This window comes from Micromys minutus (assembly GCF_963924665.1).
Source record: "Micromys minutus genome assembly, chromosome: 2".
Lineage (NCBI taxonomy): Eukaryota > Metazoa > Chordata > Mammalia > Rodentia > Muridae > Micromys > Micromys minutus.
In genome coordinates, this window is record NC_137971.1 from 49,199,070 (window position 1) to 49,218,566 (window position 19,497).

Genomic DNA, 19,497 nt, shown 5'->3' on the forward strand with positions numbered 1-19,497 from the left:
TGAACCACAAATCCTGAGTGTTAACTTCCTACTTCTACATTCCAAGTTTCATTTGTGACCAGAACATCTTTTTTTTGTAAGTAGAAGGGCAACAATTTCCAACTTGATTCTAGTGCTAGACATTAACTCTCATAGACCACCCAAGTGTGTTTAAGACCAGCTTCCACCTTTGTCCTCAGGCAACTCATGCTATGAATACTCTCAAATTTCCCAGTGATGAAGCTGACATGACACTGAAGTGGTTTCCTATGAGTGATGCTTCACAGCCTGGTCCTCACATGTCCAGATGCCACCAAGGCACTGACCCAGTCAGAGGCACTCAGCAGGACACCCAAGAGAACGTTCCCACAACAGTCTGGCAAGTAACTCACAACCAGGAGTGCTTAATCCTATCTGAACACAACCTGTATTTTGCTTTCCCAAACCAAGGAGTTTAATAAACACATACATTTTTTTAGGTGTTCCCGTGTGACTAGTATAAGTGATGCACCTGGAAGCCGGCATGCGTATCTTCAATCAAAGACAAGAGCTGGGTACTAAAATTCTTTATTTGAAGAAATGGTACAAATTAAAGAACTTAAGCAGATGTTTTGGTGCAACTTATAGAAAAGATAAAGGCAGCCTGACATGCATGCACTGCCTCAGTGACCAGTAAAGTCACGTGGCTTTGGGGAAGTCAGCTTAGCTCTCATCACTGTGCCCCAGGGTGTGCTTGTCAAAGAGATATTCGGCCATGCCAGACTCAGGGGCTCCCATCTTGCGTAAGTTGGTCACGTGGTCACCCAGTTCTTTAATGGATTTCACCTGTTCGTTCAGGTAATGTGTCTCAATGAAGTCACATAACTAGGAAAGAGAACATGGGACAAAGTTATTGGTCAGCTCTCCCAAGCTCTGTGACAAATCATCTCCATTCGCCCCGTGTTTTCAATACTCACGTGGGGATCATTCTTGTCAGTAGCCAGTTTGTGAAGTCCCAGTAGTGACTGATTCACACTCTTTTCCAAGTGCAGTGCACACTCCATGGCATTCAGCCCACTCTCCCAGTCATCTCGGTCTGGTTTCTGAATGAGACATCGAGTCAGTTCATCTGCAGTTTCTACCAATCAACCCAAGTCAGTCAACACCTCACACTGAACCACCACACTAACAAAAGGACTGCCCTAAATTTCCTCTAACGACAGCTTTCACCACAAGATGCCCGCTAATTGCCATTTGCCAACATACAGGAGCAGAAGCCTAGTGCACTATCATTTTCTGAATAAAGGTTAACTGCTCATTTAAGGCACCCCTAGATCTACTTGCCTTTATATCCTGCAGGAAGATGCGGCCACCTCGTTCGTTCTGCAGCTTCATCAGTTTCTCGGCATGTTCCCTCTCCTCATGAGATTGGTGGAGGAAGTATTTGGCAAAGTTCTTCAGAGCCACATCATCCCGGTCAAAATAACATGACTGGAAGTGGAAGGGGTATATATTACTGATTCCTGCAGCAAGGCAGCTGCAATGGCTGTAGGTGGTGGCCGCTGTTTACCATCCTACTCGGCCTTCTAAAAGTACAGTAAGGATGGGAAGGCAAACCTTGGAACTTGGCTTTGTCAAGTGTTCTTTGGCTCCGTTTACGTGTAGAGAAAAAAAAAAAAAAACTTAAGCCAAGGCCAAATCTGCTTGTCTGAGAGGGAGGGTGCTAGAGTACCCTGCCTTGGGAAGCCATTTTTCTCCTCCTCCAACTAATCACATAAAAAAATGGCTAACACAAGGTCACAAGGTTTCCAACTAGACAGCCAACTGCTTATTTATAAAATCAATGCATCAAATCATGGTTAACAGTTGAGGGCACTGTATTTTAGCACGAATATGCTGGGAGAAGCTTTGATTTTCAGTTTTAGGCATTCAGTGTGTTTATATTTCAGGATAGTGGGCTTTTCCCACCAAGTATATACCTACCAGTTCTGTTAATAAGCAACAACTCACGAAAAATAAAAATTAAAAAGATACAGTACGATAGATGCCTTGTAAGGGCAAGGTCGGGGTGACTACAGAAGGGGAGATTCCTAGCGATAAGTTTCAATACAAGTGGGGCTCAGTGATAAGCAGAGAGGTGGAGGCGGCTGCTTTAGAGGGGGTCAGAGTAAGTTCACAAGAGATAAGCCGCTTTGTACCAAGCCCCAAGGCTGCCATTCGACACCATGACCAAGCAGACCCGCCATACTCAGAGGAACTGGAGCTGGATGCATACCCAAACAGAGAAGCCTGCAGGCCACGTGATTGGAGGGGATCGGAGAGTGCAAAAAAATGCACCTAACTGCAGGGCAGATTGGACGGCTGAAAGTCGTACAGCCCTAAGGCTTCAAAAAACAGGGGTGTAAAGACGTGCCTGGTCTAGGCAGGAGCCACAAGGCGCTAAGTGCTCAGACTTGCCACGACACGGCTGTCTGCCGTAGGAAAGAACCCCGAACAAACTCCATTTTCCAGGAGGGCGCTGGAAGGCGGGGAAGCCCGCAACAGGCCACGCCCCAACCCACCCTCCGCCAGCTCCCCAAGTGGCCCAGGGGAGGCCGCACCCGTTTTTTTCCCCCGCCAAAGGCCAGGCCGCACTCACCATAGAGAGATAGACGTAGGAGGCATACAACTCCAGGTTGATCTGGCGGTTGATGGCAGCCTCCGCGTCCTGGTGGTAGTTCTGGCGCACTTGCGAGGGAGATGCGGTGGTCATGGTGGTGGTGGGGCGAGGCGCGGTGGCGACGCTGGAGCGGCGGAGCGACGAAGTTGCAAAGGGCTCAGGCTCGAAGCGGCCGGCGGGGGTCGAGCACCGGGTTCCGTTCAAGCACTGTTGAAGCAGGAAACCGCGGCGACTCTGGGCGAGAACGTCTGGCGCAGGGGGTCAGCGGGCCGCACTTATAGCGGGATCCTGCGTCAGGCGCGCTCTGGCCAATCAGCGCGGCGGGCCGCCCAGTCCCGCCTCTTCCTGTGGGCGAGTTGCCCAAACGAGCAGGGCGCGGGTGGGGAGGAGCCTGTGAGAGTGTGAGGCGACGCAAGGGGCTCTGAGCTTCTGCAAGAGCGGTGCCTGGCAACAAGCCGGACGTTTCTGAGGCCCGGGCGGGCGTAGTTGGATCCAGCCGTAGTACAGAAGCATCTGGGTCCCAGATGGGGACCGAGGGTACCGATGAGGATGATTTGCAAGCCCCACAGGACATCCCTAAACTCTAGGCTAAGTGCGTGTTGTTAAATCGGGACATACACCAGGCAGTGACTTCGTTTTACAAATAGGAAAATGGAAGCGTGGCGCTGTAAATGGCGAACGGCATATAAGTTGGACTGGGAAAGAGCGGCTTTCTCTCCTTCAGAATTTCTGGGGAGAAGCTCAAAGAAGTAGGGAGACTATTGGAGAGGAAGGGGTTCGGGTCTGCCCCGTTCTTCTGACTCAAGTGACCCCGGCCTTTTACTGAAAGCAAACATGGCTCTGTGCACAGTGAAAAAAACAAAGGCCAAAGAGGCGCATTTATCCTCACAGCAGGGCAGACATCTATAGGGGAATCCTGGGACCAAATTCTTTAGGTTTCTAAGAAAGCCCCTGGTGATGCTTGAAGTTAAGAGAGGTCTCTGGATTAGAAAAATAAAGAAGTGACCTACATGTATCTGCTCTAAAATGATCTCCTTTATCTTTCTCAGTAACCTTGCATTTGTCCTTGATGAAAAGCTTATGTCGCAGAATGGCAGGTGACAGGTGCAGGAAACAGCCGAGGGACAAGCCAACTAACTGTGTGTTTCTTGTAGCTGTAGCCCAGCTTCAAAATGGATGCGAATTCTTGGGTAGCAGGCAGAAGTAGAGATTAGCCACTGCATCTTGCTAGGCCCTGCCACCCACATCTGCTACTCTCGGTCTAGTGTAGTCTTTTAACACAGGTGGAGACCCAGCAGAAGCTTGCCATAGTCTCAAAACTGGAAGTTGGGCTTAGGTTCTGTTGTTAATGTTTTGAAACGAAATTGACAAGGTTACTGGCCAGGGACCTTCTGTGTAGCCCAGGCTGGTTTATGATTCTCCTGACACAGTTTCCAGAGAGCTGGGGTTACAACCCCCTAGCCCCTTTTAAGGTAAGTCTAGTGAAGCACGTCACTAGTGGTATTTCTTCTTTTAAAAATAAACACTATGTATGTTTGTACATTTTCAGGAACGATTTCAGTGGTACTCTAGCTGCAGAGTGCGTCTAGATAAATATCCTTGAGACTTCAGGAAGGCAGCCCTAAGAGACTGACACTTGGCTAAAGTGTATGAACAAATTCCCTTCGTAAATTGGAGGAGGGAGGCGGGGAAAGGAGTTCTAAATAGAGGGAATAGCATATGGACAGATCTTGTTCAAGGAACCTTAAGGAAAGTATGTTTATTGACCTAAAAACCAAAGTGCATGTTGGGGAGCGCTGGAAAGAACACAGTCAAATTAATGTGCCATAAAAGTCATTAAACTTTACCCTGTAGGCAATACGGAGATATCATATCCATTTGTTTTTAGGACCATTACTGTGAAGCAATCAGAAAACTGCCAGGAGTCCAGCCAAGCTATCGTCACATGTAGAATGCAAACGTTTTCTGTCTAACAGAAAAATCAGAAAATAAGATGAAAGGCCGGTGAGAGGACGATGGTGGTGGCGAGCAAATATTTTCACTTCCATCAGCAGCATAAGCTCAAGTAGCAGAGAGTGTACACTAAAGGTCACGGAGGCAAAGCCCGCATTGAGGGAGGAAGGTGCTTTCTTCCTGAAGGGTGGTCTTCCACATTGCAGTGTCAGAGTCTGAGATATGAAAACAGAGTTTCTTTGGTAGGCCATGATTCTGAAGTTCATATGGAATCAGTGGACTAGCTTGTAAATAGTGAAGAAAACCAAGGCTGGGAGGGGAGGCTGGCTTGAGATCTCTGTCATATCAGCACATGTAGGATGTAAATGCACAGATACATACATATTTACAATAAAAGATGGTTTGGGTACTGACAGGAAGATGAGATCAAAATATTCCCATCTGCATATGTGTGGGAACTCGATATAAGCTAAAAGCATGCATTTCAAATTAGGGAAGGAAGAGTGGCTTCAACCAATGGTATCGACACAGTTGTCAGGCGGATAAAATGAATCACTCTGTATTTAAAAATACCTCCCAGGTGAATTAAAAATAAAGCTCTTAAAATTGAAATCTGTAGAAACTTAAGAAGACTATAAAGAAGATTATCCAAATTTAAAGTAGGGAATGTTCTTTTGAATCTCTTAAAAGTTGGCAGGTTTGAGCCCTTAAAAATGAAAAGGGTTTATATGAAATATATTTTAAACAAGGTTAACATAGAAACGGTGTGTTGGGCTGCTGTTATTTGTTGCCCATAGAAAGGATGAAAATCAAGAGCCAGATGTCTATGAACAATTATGTATTTTTCCAGTCTAGGGCCTGGGCATTCTAAGCAGGCTGTCTTCCACTGAGACACTCCTGCTGTACTTTAGTTTTTTCTTTCCTTTTTATTTAAAGATGGGATCTCACTGTGCTGTCTAAGCTAATCCCGAAAGCATATGCTCAAATGATCTGCTCAGACTCCACTGTATCATGTACCAGGCTATGTGATGTCTGCATTAATCACTCCTTTTTATAGGAACTATGTGGTTGGCTTCCCTGCTACTGTAGGTTCAAAGCACCAGGTAGGAAGGCATTTCTAGCACACACAGTCCATTGCAAGAGGCTTGGATTTTCTGCTGGACTAAAATGAATGCATTTTATGTGCAGTTTGGATTCCAGTGAAGCAAGAGGGCTGCGTACCAGTTGGGAAACAGTTGCTATGATTTTTAATGAGTGTGGGAGACAGAAAGCTGAAGAGAGATAGAGAAGACAGGGCAGACAGGATGAGGTGAATGGTTAGATATTATGGGAGTGGGTACCAACCTCCAGCCCCCTCACCCCAGTGACCTCCAGCTCCCCCAAAACCAGTGGGACTGCTGCTGCCCTGCATGGTGCCAGAGAATGCCCACGAAACACAAGTTGAGGGAAAGCTGTTGGGAAAGGTTAGCTTGGTTTTGGACTGTACATGTGAGTTGCCAGGTGAACAGAAAGAATTAAGGTTAGATTCACTGAAAGGAAGTTGAGCCTCCACATTAAATAGGTTTCGTGAATCAGTATTGGTTCCGTGTGTTCATTTGTTAAATACATCCCGAGCTGCAGTAAACAGCAGAGCAAACCAGGGGACAGCATGTCCTGTGGAAGGTCACTGAGAGGAGGGTTCGAAGAAAGTGTAACACATGTGAGTACCCTGCTTGGGTCTGGTTCCCACCCTGTAGTAGCAGTGGGTGCCACACCTGCAGAGTCTTCTGAAGTTGTGGCCAGGTCTTTGGACCTTTGTTGACCACACTTCTGCCTCTCCAACCCCCATGTTGCCTCCACTCCTCGTGACCTTGAGGAGGGAGTTTGGCTGGCTGCCCAGAACAAGTTGGAACAGCAACCTCCCAGGACTAGGAGCTGTAAAGCAAATGCAGGCCAGCAAAGAGAGGCAGGGCCCTCCGTTCTGTAGAATAGGAGCTCATTCCAGAGGAGGAGGGGTGTGTGTGGGTGTGTGGGGGGAATCTTGTGGTGGAGAGTTGTTGTTCCACTGTGACTCAGCATTCTGCTCCTCTGGAGGGGTTGGGCTTAGGCTCCAAAAGTGCTGTGTCATGGAGGGGTAGTCTGGAAGGCCTGGAGGGCTGCGGTTTTGTTGTGGAGAGGGAGGGTGGAGAGGAAGAGAGCTGGAGGGATAAAGGAAGAGAGCGCCTGACTTCCCCCACGGCACACAGAAGCTTGACTGGGAGTAAAGAAGTCTTAAGATCGTATTTTTGCCAGAAAGGCTCTTGTGGGGCTCTCTCAGCAGTTATTGGGTCTCTTACTTTCCAGTGGTTTGTCCCTTTACAGTTACAGCTGCCAAAGATTCCACACCCACTATTTGGTATTGTAAGATCCAAGGGACACCAAGGGTTTATAAATCACTGTACTTTGTAGGGGAGAGGGTGAGACCCAAAGGTGAGAATTCCTCTGGGGAGACAGTCATGGGCTGAAAATGTGGAGCAGAGTGTGCAGTGGAATGCAAGGGCAGCCATTAAACATCACGTGACCGTTAACTGTTATGCTGTGTTGCTAGGCTGTGCATATGGAATAATGTTAAGTGTTAAGTGAGGAAAGCAGAGTCCAAAACAGTTCCCGAAAGCCAGTTACAGAGAAGGGATGTCGCAAGGTTGGAAACAGATAAAGGCTGGGTGAAAATGGATAAGGACTCTGAAAACTAAGCAGCCAATGTTGCAAGTGTGGGATTCCCTGAGAAGTGTGCAGGAAATTCTGATATTTGCGAATGCACCACTCAACCAGATTGTGGTACATTCTAGATGAAGCAGCTGACATTCGGAAATGATCCTTAAATTGTTTCTTGAAAATTCGGGCCATGTAGACTTAAAAGTCTAGATACACATAATCCCTCTCTTCTATATGTTATGGGTTGAGATTCACAGCCTGGAATGTTAGAGGACAACTGTAAATGAAAGCCCCGCCTCCCCCTTTAAAAAAACCAAGTAATCCAGGGCTGGCAAGATGGTTTAGCAGGTTAGGGTACTTGCTGCCAAGCCTAATGGCTTGAGTTCAATCTCCGGTTTACCTGATAGAAGGAATAAACCTACTGCAAGCTGCATTTCTTCCTGCTAAATCTAAACAGCAGTGAAGGACGTACCTCGAGTACTCATGAATGAAATTCTCAAAAACACAAACCAGAAATAAAAGAAAGGAGTTCAGGCCTCTGTGTGTCTGGGCAGCCGGAATGCTACAGGTCTGCCAGTGACCTTATCGCTTAGTTCCTGGATGTTTGTTTGCTTGGTCACCTTCCCTCTGGACTTTGACTACCTTCTTGAAATGTGTCACCAGACAATAGCACTGCCGGAGGCCCTTCTTCCCCTTCCAGTAGCTTGCAGCTTGTTAATTTTCCTCCATCCTACCTTGTGGAATGTCTGGTCAGTACTTTGGTCTGTGGGCACCCGGGGGCTTGAACTCTTATCTCTGCTAGAGCTCTACTCTGTCCTTCTCAGATATCTGCCCACATCCCAGAAGCGTCCAAAAGTCCACTTGGCCTCCCTGAGATCTAGATCCTGTACTGAAGTAGAGTATTCGAAGCCCAATCTCCCCCATTTCCATCTACCCTGAACACTTGTTGATGCTAACACGTCTCTCCTCATACAGCCAAATGAGAGTGGGGTAATGCAAATTTAGGTTACCCCAATTTGACATAGTAGCAGTTTTGTGCAGCAGTTGTAATAACAGAACAAATAAAAGCCAGGAATCAAATCTTTCCAGTATATTCATAGGGACTGAAGATAGGTGGGTTGTAGAAAAAGAGAAAGCTTTGTTAGGGCCTCAGATGTTATCTCATGAGGTTCTTTGCTTTTGAGATGGAAGAAGCTAGGGGTTTGTTCACGTGTTCCAAAGGATTTACATAATAGTCACAACAAGGTTGTTAAGACAAAGGTGTACAATAAATGGCCATTTAAAAGATAACTCAAGATAATTTGCAGTGAGACTCTAGACTTGCAACACTCCATTCCAAAACCATTGACCTTCTAGTCAGTCATTCAGCCTAATTAAGCACAGCTTCTTCTTTTCCTCTTCCTCCTCCTCCTCCCCCCTCCTCCTTCTTCAGATTAATTTATTATTTATATGAGTACACTGTCGCTGTCTTCAGACACACCAGAAGAGGACATCAGATCTCATTACAGCTGGTTGTGAACCACCATATGGTTGCTGGGATTTGAACTCAGGACCTCTGGAAGAGCAGCTAGTTCTCTTAACCACTGAACCATCTCTCCAGCACAAGCACAGCTGCTTTATAGATGCTTTGTTATTTAAACAGTGCCCTCTACACCACAGTTCATGTCACAAGCCATCAACTGTTATCCAGCCACATGCTGTGCCTACTTGAACCATTCTAGGTTGATCTGGGCCCACTCTTAGACCCAGATCAGCAGAAGTGACAGCCAGCAGCTTCAGTAGTGAGAAGAGGGGAAAGACTTCTTAGCCCTGGTGAAGTCCTCATCATTCTGGAAAAGCTTCCTTGAGGAAATGGGGTTTTGTTCTGTCACCTAGTAGATGCTCATCCATCCGGGGGAGGCTGTACAAATCCAGTGCCTTAGGTAACGGTCACGTTGAAGAGTTGATGGAAGAGACCTGAGTTAGCAGACTGACTGTGGAGCCTAGGAATGGAAGTTCCAGATTCACTCTGCAGAGGTCTGTAAAAAAGGGATGGACACAGAAGCTCCGTGGAAATCTAGTTGGCAGCCGGGGACATGGGGAAGATACAAAGAGCAAACATAGGACTGACCGAGTGGGAAGTCAGCAGAAGGTTTCACAGGTGAATTTTCCTCTCCCTGACAAAGGTCCCTTTGGTGTCATCCTGAAGAACTGGCATGTCTAGGTGTGCCAGCAGATGTGCAGTAGACAGGAGTTTTTGAGTTTCACATGAAAGAATCCAGATTCCAAAGGCTTACACTAGATGTTCATTAGGGGTCTCAGTCAGCATGGGGCCACTCACAGGGTCCTAGGATCCTTCTTCTACCCATCCTAATCTTACAAAAACAAACACAAGCATTTCCCTTCTCAGATTAAGACCCCTGCACAGTTCTCCCCTGCCCCAGAGATGCATTGTAACCCCTTCCTCTCTGGGACTGAGGAAAGTGAATCCCATCTTTTTGCAGCTCACCCTCTTGGGTCTTCTCCCTGCTTTGAAGATCCCCACGCACTTTGTTTGCTCACCCTAGAATGCCTACTTCTGGTTTTTATTTCAGAACAAAATGACTTAGCTTTCAGTAACCCCAGCTCAGACAGCCTCTGTGGCTTCCCCTTTTTCAAAGGGGAGAATTTCTGGCCTTTCTGCTCCTTGAGCCTCTCCACTGCCCTGGCTTGCTAGAGTGACCCGTGCTTTGACTGCTCTTGCCATTGGAAGGAGACCTCCCCTGTCCATTATGGCAGTTCATTTCCTGCCCCTCACCTCAAAACCCAGCAATTTTGGAGAAATATAGGCTGGCTTGACCTTGGCTTTAGGTGACTGTTCACTTTGCTGTTTTTGAGGATGTTGGTTACCCCACCCATTGCCTCGGAGATTTTCCTAGCTTCATCTACTTAAGACCAGCTCTTTCTGTTTCCACATGGGAGACACAAAGAACAGGCCAGTCTTTCTGGGGTTGAGGATTAGGCCCTAGCACAGACCCCAGGATGCTGTAAGGCAGGGGCTCAGGACAAGATGAGCTATGAGGATAGTTGGATGACACATGGTCATGGGCTCCACTGCTCTGAGGGCAAAGTCTCTTTACTGCCCTGTGGATGCAGACTGCTTCCTCAACTAAAGGAAATCATGGGGTGTCACAGGCCAGGGAAGGAAGTGGAGGATTGCTGTAGTTAGTTCATGACTAGAACACACCACATGCTTCCTAGTAATAGACTAGAATGTTCTTAGGGTTCTTGTTACCATGAGTGTGGTGCTGGGCACTCTGCCAGAGAGCTTACACAAAGCTTTTGACACCTTATGGCTGAAACTGACAACACCCCTCTTGAGTAGGCTGGGCAGGCCCAGTGCTGTAGGCAGAGTCCTGTCCTCAGATGAGGAAGCTGAGGCCTGAGAGGTGACTTGACCTGGCCTAATATTGCATAGCTGTCAGGAGACGGCCTTGCCTGGAACTCTGACGTAGCATGGTGGTAACATCCTGAAACTCACGGCTTTGTCCAGAGGTGTAGAGGAAGATCCCCCAGATTCTGATTGCCTGGAGACTTCTGAAATGTCAGCATCTCTTGCTGTCCACAGGGGAGTTTGGATGGGTGGTTTTGCAGGATCCCTCACAGATCCCCTTTCTTCCCCTACCAACCTCCTTTCCTTTCTTTCTTAATCTGGGAAAATCTTTAGCTACTGTTACAGTTTGGAAATAGCTAGAATGGATCCTCCAAAGGTTTGTATTTTATAAGCTGGGCTTCCAGTGCAATGGTTTTGGAGCTGAGGATGTAGCTCAGTTTTGAGAATGCTTGTCTAGAACACACAAAGCTCTGAATTCAGTTCCTAGCACAGCATAAAATCAGACCCAGTGGTGCGTTGGGATGTAGGGGTGGAAGTATCAGAAATGTCAGGTCATCCTGAGCTACAGCCTAAGTTTGAGACCAGTTTGGGCTTCATAAGCCCCTATCTCAAAAAACAAAAAGTGTGCATGGAGTGCTGGCCGAATAAATGTGTATTGTAGACATAGGCATGACCATGGCAAGGACCACAATGCCTCAGACCCAGGTGAAGCTCAGAGACATGACAAAGCCTTCTCTGGTCCAAGTGTGAGTGTGCTATCGACTGAGTAGTGTGTGCAAAAATAACAGTTGCCCAGTGTGTGCAAAACTACAACTGCAGCTTCTGTCTCCTGGATGACAGCAGTCTTGAAACTGCTTTCTTACAGAAACCTCCTACTAAACACTTATCCTTATGTCATACATAATAAAGGCTGAGCTTCCAGGTAACATAGTAGGTGCCATCCATCAGAGCCAGCACAGCTGATCCCAGCTTCTCATATTTGTATCTGTCATTTCTTCATTCCCAGGTTGCCCCAATCAAGTTTCTCAGGACCAAGCTGTGCAGGATGAGGAAGTGGTTGATTCAGGTCTCATAGAACTAGATATATTCTGAGAGAATAGCTTATTGCAAAGAATGAAGCCCGGCCCTTCCGAGAGGAAATCCAGGTTCAGTCCCCATCCCTGCATAAACCCAGTGTGGCTGTTTTTTTTTTTTTTTTTTTTTTTTAAGAATTATTTATTTTATGAGTACACTGTAGCTGTCTTTGGACACACCAGAAGAGGGCATCAGATCTCATTACAGATGGTTGTGCGCCACCATGTGGTTGCTGGGAATTGAACTCAGGACCTCTGACAGAGCAGACAATACTCTCAACCACTGAGCCATCTCTCCAGCCCTATGGTTGTATATTCTTAAAATCTCAGAGCTCAGAAGATAAGGTGGGAAGTCCAGAAAAAGGTTCAAGGCCACTGCAGGTGCAAAGCAAGTTAAGAGGCCAGCTGGGATACCATGAGAACCTCAAACACAAACAAACAAACAAACAAAAAAGATCAGGTTAAACTATAACTAGGAAGAAAAGAACCTGCCACCATCTGCCTCAGCTAATCTATAAATAGCTGCAAAATGCATATTGGAGCTAAGGGTCCAGTTAGGCAAAGGCAAAGGGATGGTAAATGTTTGTACTGTAGAAGGGGCAGAGGGGAAGGAACTCATTTGAGAAATTCTCTTTTGTTAAATGAAACTCTCCATTTGATTGACACATGAGAAAATGTTAAGTGATTGGAATCTCCAAGTAACTATGCCCACATTTCTCCGTTGCCAGCATTCTGCTCTGAGAGGCTGGAGAAGGTGTGACTGAGGAAAGTATTTGGCTGACTGTAGAGAGGGAGGCGGAAGAAGGAAGGATTCTGTACAAGGATGAGAATGGGCCCTTGGTCAGAAGGAAGAGTAGAGGAGGGAAAAGGAGGAGAAGAATAAAGAGGAAAGGGGAGGGAAGAATCCCAGACTGTCTGGAGGACAAAACAGAAATAGACAAGTCCTTAAAAAACAATTATGTGTCTCTCTATGACACTCTTATACAAAATAAGTTAGTGCTTCCCCCCCAAAAAAGAAAATTTTAAGGCTCTCTGCTCCTCCCTGTTCCACAGATAGCTGCATCTTCTTGTGCAGTGCCAGCCTCGTCCCTCTGACAAAATGGTGAACGTTGGTGTGAATGGATTTGGCTGTATTGGGCGCCAGGTTACCAGGGCTGCCTTCTGCTCAGGATCTGGCAAACTGGATATTGTCACCATCGATCCCTTTATTGAGCTCAACTACATGGTCTACATGTTCCAGTATGACTCTACCCATGGCAAATTCAATGGCACAGTCAAGGCTGAGAATGGGAAGCTTGTCATCAATGGGAAGCCCATCACCATCTTCCAGGAGCGAGATCCCACTAATAATGGGGTGATGCTGGTGCTGAGTATGTTGTGGTGTCTACTGGCATCTTCATCACCATGGAGAAGGCCGGGGCCCATTTGAAGGGTGGGGCCAAAAGGGTCATCATCTCCACCCCTTTGGCTGATGCCCCCATGTTTGTGATGGAAGTGAACCAGGAGAAATATGACAACTCCTTCAAGATTGTCAGCAACACATCCTGCACCACCAACTGCTTAGCCACTCTGGCTAAAGTCATCCAAGACAACTTTGGCATCGTGGAAGGGCTCATGACCACGGTCCATGCCATCACTGCTACTCAGAAGATTGTGGATGGCCCCTCTGAAAAGCTGTGGCTTGATGGCCATGGGGCAGCCCAGAATATCATCCCTGCATCCATTGGTGCTGCCAAGGCTGTGGGCAAGGTCATCTCAGAACTGAATGGGAAGCTCACTGGCTTAGCCTTCCATGTTCCTACCCACAATGTATCTGTTGTGGATCTAACATGCCACCTGGAGAAGTCTGTCAAGTATGATGACATCAAGAAGATGGTGAAGTAGGTAGCTGAGGACCCACTAAAGGGCATCCTGGGCTCCACTGAGGACCAGGTTGTCTCTTGCGACTTCAACAGCAACTCCCACTCTTTGATACCGGAGCTGGCATTGCTCTCAGTGACAACTTTGTGAAGCTTATTTCCTGGTATGACAATGAATACAGTTACAGCAACAGAGTGGTGGACCTCATGGCCTACATGGACTCTAAGGAGTAAGAAACCCTGGACCACCCACCCCCCAGCAAGGACATTGAAAGGAAGAGAGAGACCCTCAGTTGCTGAGGAGTCCCATTCCAACTCTGCCCCCTGAGCATCTCCCTCACGATTTCCATCCCAGACCCCCATAATAATAGAAGGGGTCTAGGGAGCCCTCTCTACTCTCTTGAATACCATCAATAAAGTTCCACTGCACCCACAAAAAAATTTTAAAAAATTAAAATTTTTTTCCAAGGGGGAGATATGGGAGGGTGCTTGCTTGTCTTTGAGGTAAGGACTCACAATTTAGCTCAGAGTAACTTGGGATTCCCAATTTTACCCAGGAAGGCTTTACATTCATAGTAACCCTCCTATCTTAGCCTCTCTAGTACTGGAATCACAGGTATGAGCCACCCTACCCTCATTATTGTCTTTTGTGTGTGTGTGCATGTGCGTGTGTGTGTGCGTGTGTGTGTGTGTGTGTGTGTGTATGTATGTGTGTGTATTGTTCTTGTGTGTGCCTGTTTACGTGTGTGTGCATGTGCAAGTGGAGGCCAGAGTTCAACATCAGATACCAAATGCCTTAGTCTTTTTCCTCTTTCTTCTCCCCCTCCCCTTTTCTTCTTTTTGGCTCAAGGCTTAGTGTTTGAATGGAAAGAAATAAGAGAATATTCTGGAAAGAAGTTTGAGGGACTTCTGAGGTCACTACTGACGTAGATAGTTTCCAAGTGGGTACTGCTGCTGCCTGGCCCCAACTATGAGGTCCTCTTTGCTGGAGACAAGACTAGAGTGTAATCTTGAATATTAACACCCCTCTATGTATTTGCAGAAATATATTTGGGGTGCATGTCATAAGCAACAAGAGGTAATTTAATGTGGCAGTTTGGATAAAAATGGCCCGCACAGGTTCATGTATTTGAATGCTTGGTTCCCTAGTTTCTGGAACTGTTTGAGAAGGATTAGGAGGTCTAGCCTTGTAGGAGGAGGTATGTTACTGGACACAGGCTAAGATTTCTTTCCTAGAACTTGCTCCATGGTCCAGCCTGACTTTGAAGGTTACAGAGGTCCCCCATGCCGCTGGCTACCAAGTGCTGGCATTAAAGTCAGATAGCTTAAATGTTTTCTTCTATAAGATGCTTTGACAACAGTGTTTTGTTGTAAAATAGAAAATTAACTAAGAAACCCAATAAGCCAAGGACTTTGGAGTCAGGCCACATAGACCTAAGGAGGGACTGAAAATGGGATCCAGACTTCCTGCATAATTTGCACAGGAAACTGCCTGTGTGGCTGAGTATGGTGACTTTAACTGGTCTCCTTGGATATGACATGCTCCCACTTCTGTATTGGTAATAAAGAATGCTACCATCCTCTCTGGCTGACTTTGGTATCCCAAAGCAACTTAACTGTTACTGCAGCAGCTCCAGCAAGGACACACTTCCATCTGGTTTGTGAGCCTTTGGGGTAAAATGACAGACACAGATATGAGTCAATCACCAGGCTTGCATCACCCAAGAAGCCCTTGGCAGCACCGAATCACCAAAGGCCAGTCCTACGCTGTTGCACCCTTCCCATTGTCCTTTAGCCAAAATCAAAGCACACCAGTCAGTCAAGCATCTGCCAGTCTAACACAGACATCTCCCGCTTCCCTAAGCAGTGTCTACCTGGGCAGCAATCTCACCTTCTGTTAGAATGCAGTTATTAGAGGCGTGTTCTCAGTGTGTCCTCAAGACTGTTCCCAGGCCTGCCCAGAGGTAGAGGAAAGTCTTAGACAACTTGTTTCATGGTTTGTGGTGCTGGAGAAGCCATGGCCTCTTAGATTCTAGGGAAGTGCTGAGCTAATAAGCCATGTCTCAGCCCCTCCCCCACACCCCTAGCTTCTTTCCTTTATAGATGGTTCATCTGATTTTTTTTCCCATGGAGAAAATCTGCCTAAAATATTGAAAAGGAAACCTTAGAACTTCCCCAGGACAATTCAGAATGTTCTAAATGGACTTACTGGCAATGCATGGGCCAATGCAGCTCCGGTGTGAATTCATTCTAAGAGACTTGTGTTAAGATTTTTAGAAAATTTTATCCTTTTAAAAAAATTGTTTTTGTTTTGAGACGGAGTCTCATAGCCCACAGTTATAAAAATGTGCTACCTTGCCCAGCACACAGAGCTGGGGTCCAACTCAAGACCTTGCATGTGCTAAGCAAATATTCTGTAACTGAGTTACATTCTAGTCCTTTTTCAGGGTTAAGTATATTTTTACTTTAGTTAAAACACAGCCATGGTACACACGTACGAGGCAGTGTGCTTCCCTTCTGTGGATGAAACTATCCACTGCAGTGCCTTCATAACTTCCTTACACTTCTTTCTGTTCCAACGTTAAGCCTTGAGACAGGTGTGATGGCACATGACTATAACCCCGTACCTTGGGGCACTGAGGCAGGAGGTTTGTAAGTTTGAGGTCAGCTTGGGCTACCTGCTGGTTCTGTGACAGCTTGAGCCACAGAGTGAGTCCTTGTCTGTCTGTCTGTCTGTCTGTCTCTCTCTCTCTCTCTCTCCCTCCCTCCCCCTCTCCCCCTTCCCCTCTCTCTCTCACATACACACAAGACACTGGAGAAATAGCTTAGTTAGCAAAATGCTTGCTGGAGGACCAGCGTTTGATCCCCAGCACCCACATAAAAGCTAGGTGCAGCAGCGTATGCCTATAATCCTAGCACTGGAGAGGTAGACCCTGGGCTGTCTGTCCAGCTAATCTAGATGAATGGGGGAGCACCAGGTTTAATTGAAAGACCTATCCAACAAAAGAAAGGGAGGAAGAACGGAAAGAAAGAAGGGAAAGAAAGGTAAAAGAAAGAATAAGGTAGAGAGGGACTGAGAAAAAAATGCATGACACTGATCTTTGGCTGCCACACACACGTACACATACAAGAAACACATACACACACACAGGGTGGAATGGCTCACATCTGAGGTGACAGATTTTCCAGGTACCCTAACCTGATCATTACACATCAGACATACAGAACTTCTCTGTGTTAAATACATTCACAGTCTTCTCTATTATACATTTCAAATAGCCAATCAGTTATCACTCATCACGCCACTGAACTATAGAACATTACAAGTCATTTCTTCCCCTCCCACACACCCTTCTCAGACTCTGATATCTACTATTCTATTGTGCATTCTAAAGTTTTCTCTCTCCCTCTCTCACCCTCTCTCTCTCTCTCTCTCTCTCACACACACACACAGAGCTAAACATACATATACACACACATATATACATACATACATACCCACACACACACATACATACAGTGGATGGAGCAGAGCCCTCTAAGCCAGCTACTTTATTCCTTTTCTCTGGCCTTCTTATACCCTTTTAGACAAAGTTCTTTGGAAAATTACTTCGTATTAAAATATAAGGGGAGTTATATAAGAATGTTGATGGTTGTGTTCAAAACATATAGGCTCATTATATCAAGTTTCACATGGTCTTGTTTTATCATGGTGCACACATTTGGCTTCATCCTTGGATCTGATCTAGAACAATTTTTTTTCCTTGATCACACATTTGTCTTAAGCCTATTCCTCTTCTTAGTGTAACTGTGAAAGTTCACTGCACTCCTTATAATGCAGCCTTTACTTACTCTTCTATGAGGAGTGGCCACGTTTTATTCTTGATTCTGATTGTATTATATCTTTCTGGCAAAACAGCTAAAACTATCTCCCCAAATCATTTTTCCTAAAATTATTTGAATCAAATCAGGAATTCTATAAGATCATCAATTCATCTAAACAGCATTAATTCATGAAAGTTCATCTTTGTGTTGATCTGTAGGACATCTGCCCAATAGAGCAGACTGATGCCCAGGAATCATTAGGCTATGTAATGGAGACAGAAAAGGCATATGAATAGTAAGAAGCAATCCTGGGATGAAGTCTCTTGGGGCCTTGCCTCTCAGAGCTCACCCATTGCAGGGCATTCAAAAATGGTGGGTCATCTCCAGAAAATATTCTGATTCCTTTAGCCTTTCTTAAATGAGTCCCGACAGTTGTCCAGGAAGGGGTCCAGGCTGTGTTGTTCTTGATTCCCATCATAACATAAAAGGAAACTCACAATGGCAGGAGCCCTTGATGTCCTGCAATTGAAGAAGGAGGATGCCTTCAAGTTGTTTGCCACAGGAACCCACTTAAGTGGCAAGAATTTTGGCTTCCAGATGGACAGAACATATATGAAAGGAAAGGGGGTGGTGCCTACATAATAAGTCTGAAGAATTATGATTTAGAGCTCAGAGAGCTCTAGGATATAGACGTTTTTTAAAGACATGTTTTAACTGTATGTATGTGGAGATTAGGGATGTGTGCACAGAGCGCAGGTTCACATGAAGGCCAGAGGCTTGATTCCCAGAACTGCAGTTGCTGGCTGAACTCTACAAGGGAAGTATAGGCTCTAGATTGCCATGTCATGTCTCCAGACCTGAGATGTCCTGAGGAGAAGGGGGAGGGGCTAGGGAAGGAAAAGAGCAAGAAGAGGAAGAAGGGGGAAGGCGGAGGGGAGAACAGAAGGGGAAATAAGTAACTCCGTTTTAGAAAAGCACAGGAGCGAGGCTGTAGCTAACCACGGGTTAACTCTGACTGGAAATCTCATTACCTAAAAACAGAAGAGCCTGGCTTCCCACCTCACACAAAGGTGAACGCGTTACCCTTGAGAAAAAACAACTTGCAGGGCCACAGACATGACATAGTGGCTTATGTCAAGTGGGGAAGTCATAGACATTACCGCACAGATTTCTGTGCTCAGAAGCCGTGAACCTGAAGTGGGTTTGGATCTTGCCCACACAATGCCTTCCTTGTACGATAGAAACGTGGTATGTGTTGCATAAACCAGTCGTCCAAAGGTTGTTTTCTGCCAGTCATGATGGCGGGGCTTTCCACTCTGCTTCCTTCATAACTGCTGGGAGGGGCATGGTCCAAACAAACCCTGTCATGTCCTGTGGGTGTCTGCTGACAGCAGTGCGTTTGCTGACTTCAGCTCCCCTGATGTAATAATGGGGGCCTCAAATGGGTTTCTTCAAGTGCCTATGTCTGCAGTCCTGTTTGGAAATTGGAGCGCCAGAGACGCTGACTCACTTCCGGTAGCCTGCTGCCCCCTGCAGAGCGCCCGGCAGGCAGAAGCAATCCACTTGGCCTGGGAAGCCTTTGGAGAGACAAATAACCCCTGCCTCTGTGGTCTTCATAGGAGACCAAATACAATTAGCTCTAATTCAGACCTTTCAGAAGACAAGCAATGCGGGTTAATCTTCCGTTTGTTTTTGTTTTTTGAGATAGTAGCTCATCTATTGCTCTGGTCTAGAACTATGTAGCTCAGACCAGACTTGAACTTGCAGCAATCTCCGTACTTCTGTCTCCTGAGTATTAGGATTATAGTTATGAGCCACCATACCTAATTTTTGCCTATTAATTTAAAGGGGCTGGGAGAGGAAGAAATTAAAAAATATTTCTTTCAATCATATAGAACAGTTGAGTGAGTAGTATATTTTTCTGAATGACTCTCATCAGGCGTGCGTGCATGTACAGGCTTTTTCCACAACAACCAATTTTCCAACACTAGCTGAGCATCCTATAATCCGGTTTTGACTCTAATACCTGGAGTTAAGAGTCAGCTTTCACAGATCGGTCTGCGTTACCATAGGAACCATATTTTGAGCATTTGGTCAAGGCTCTGGAGCCATCAGAAGGTGGGGCCTGACTGGAAGAAGTGAGTC

The 19,497-nt window shown here is 46.2% G+C and overlaps 1 protein-coding gene across 1 annotated transcript; it reads right to left on the minus strand.

Moving 5' to 3' along the window:
* Window positions 1–530: 530 nt before the first annotated feature.
* Window positions 531–2,881, minus strand: FTH1 (ferritin heavy chain 1). The gene is made up of 4 exons (XM_080913569.1): window positions 2,597–2,881; window positions 1,303–1,449; window positions 936–1,061; window positions 531–843 (listed from the first exon to the last, which is right to left on the minus strand). The coding sequence occupies exons 1-4, from the start codon at window positions 2,708–2,710 to the stop codon at window positions 682–684; spliced, it is 549 nt and encodes a 182-aa protein (XP_080769695.1). The 5' UTR covers window positions 2,711–2,881; the 3' UTR covers window positions 531–681.
* Between the last annotated feature and the right edge of the window lie 16,616 nt (window positions 2,882–19,497).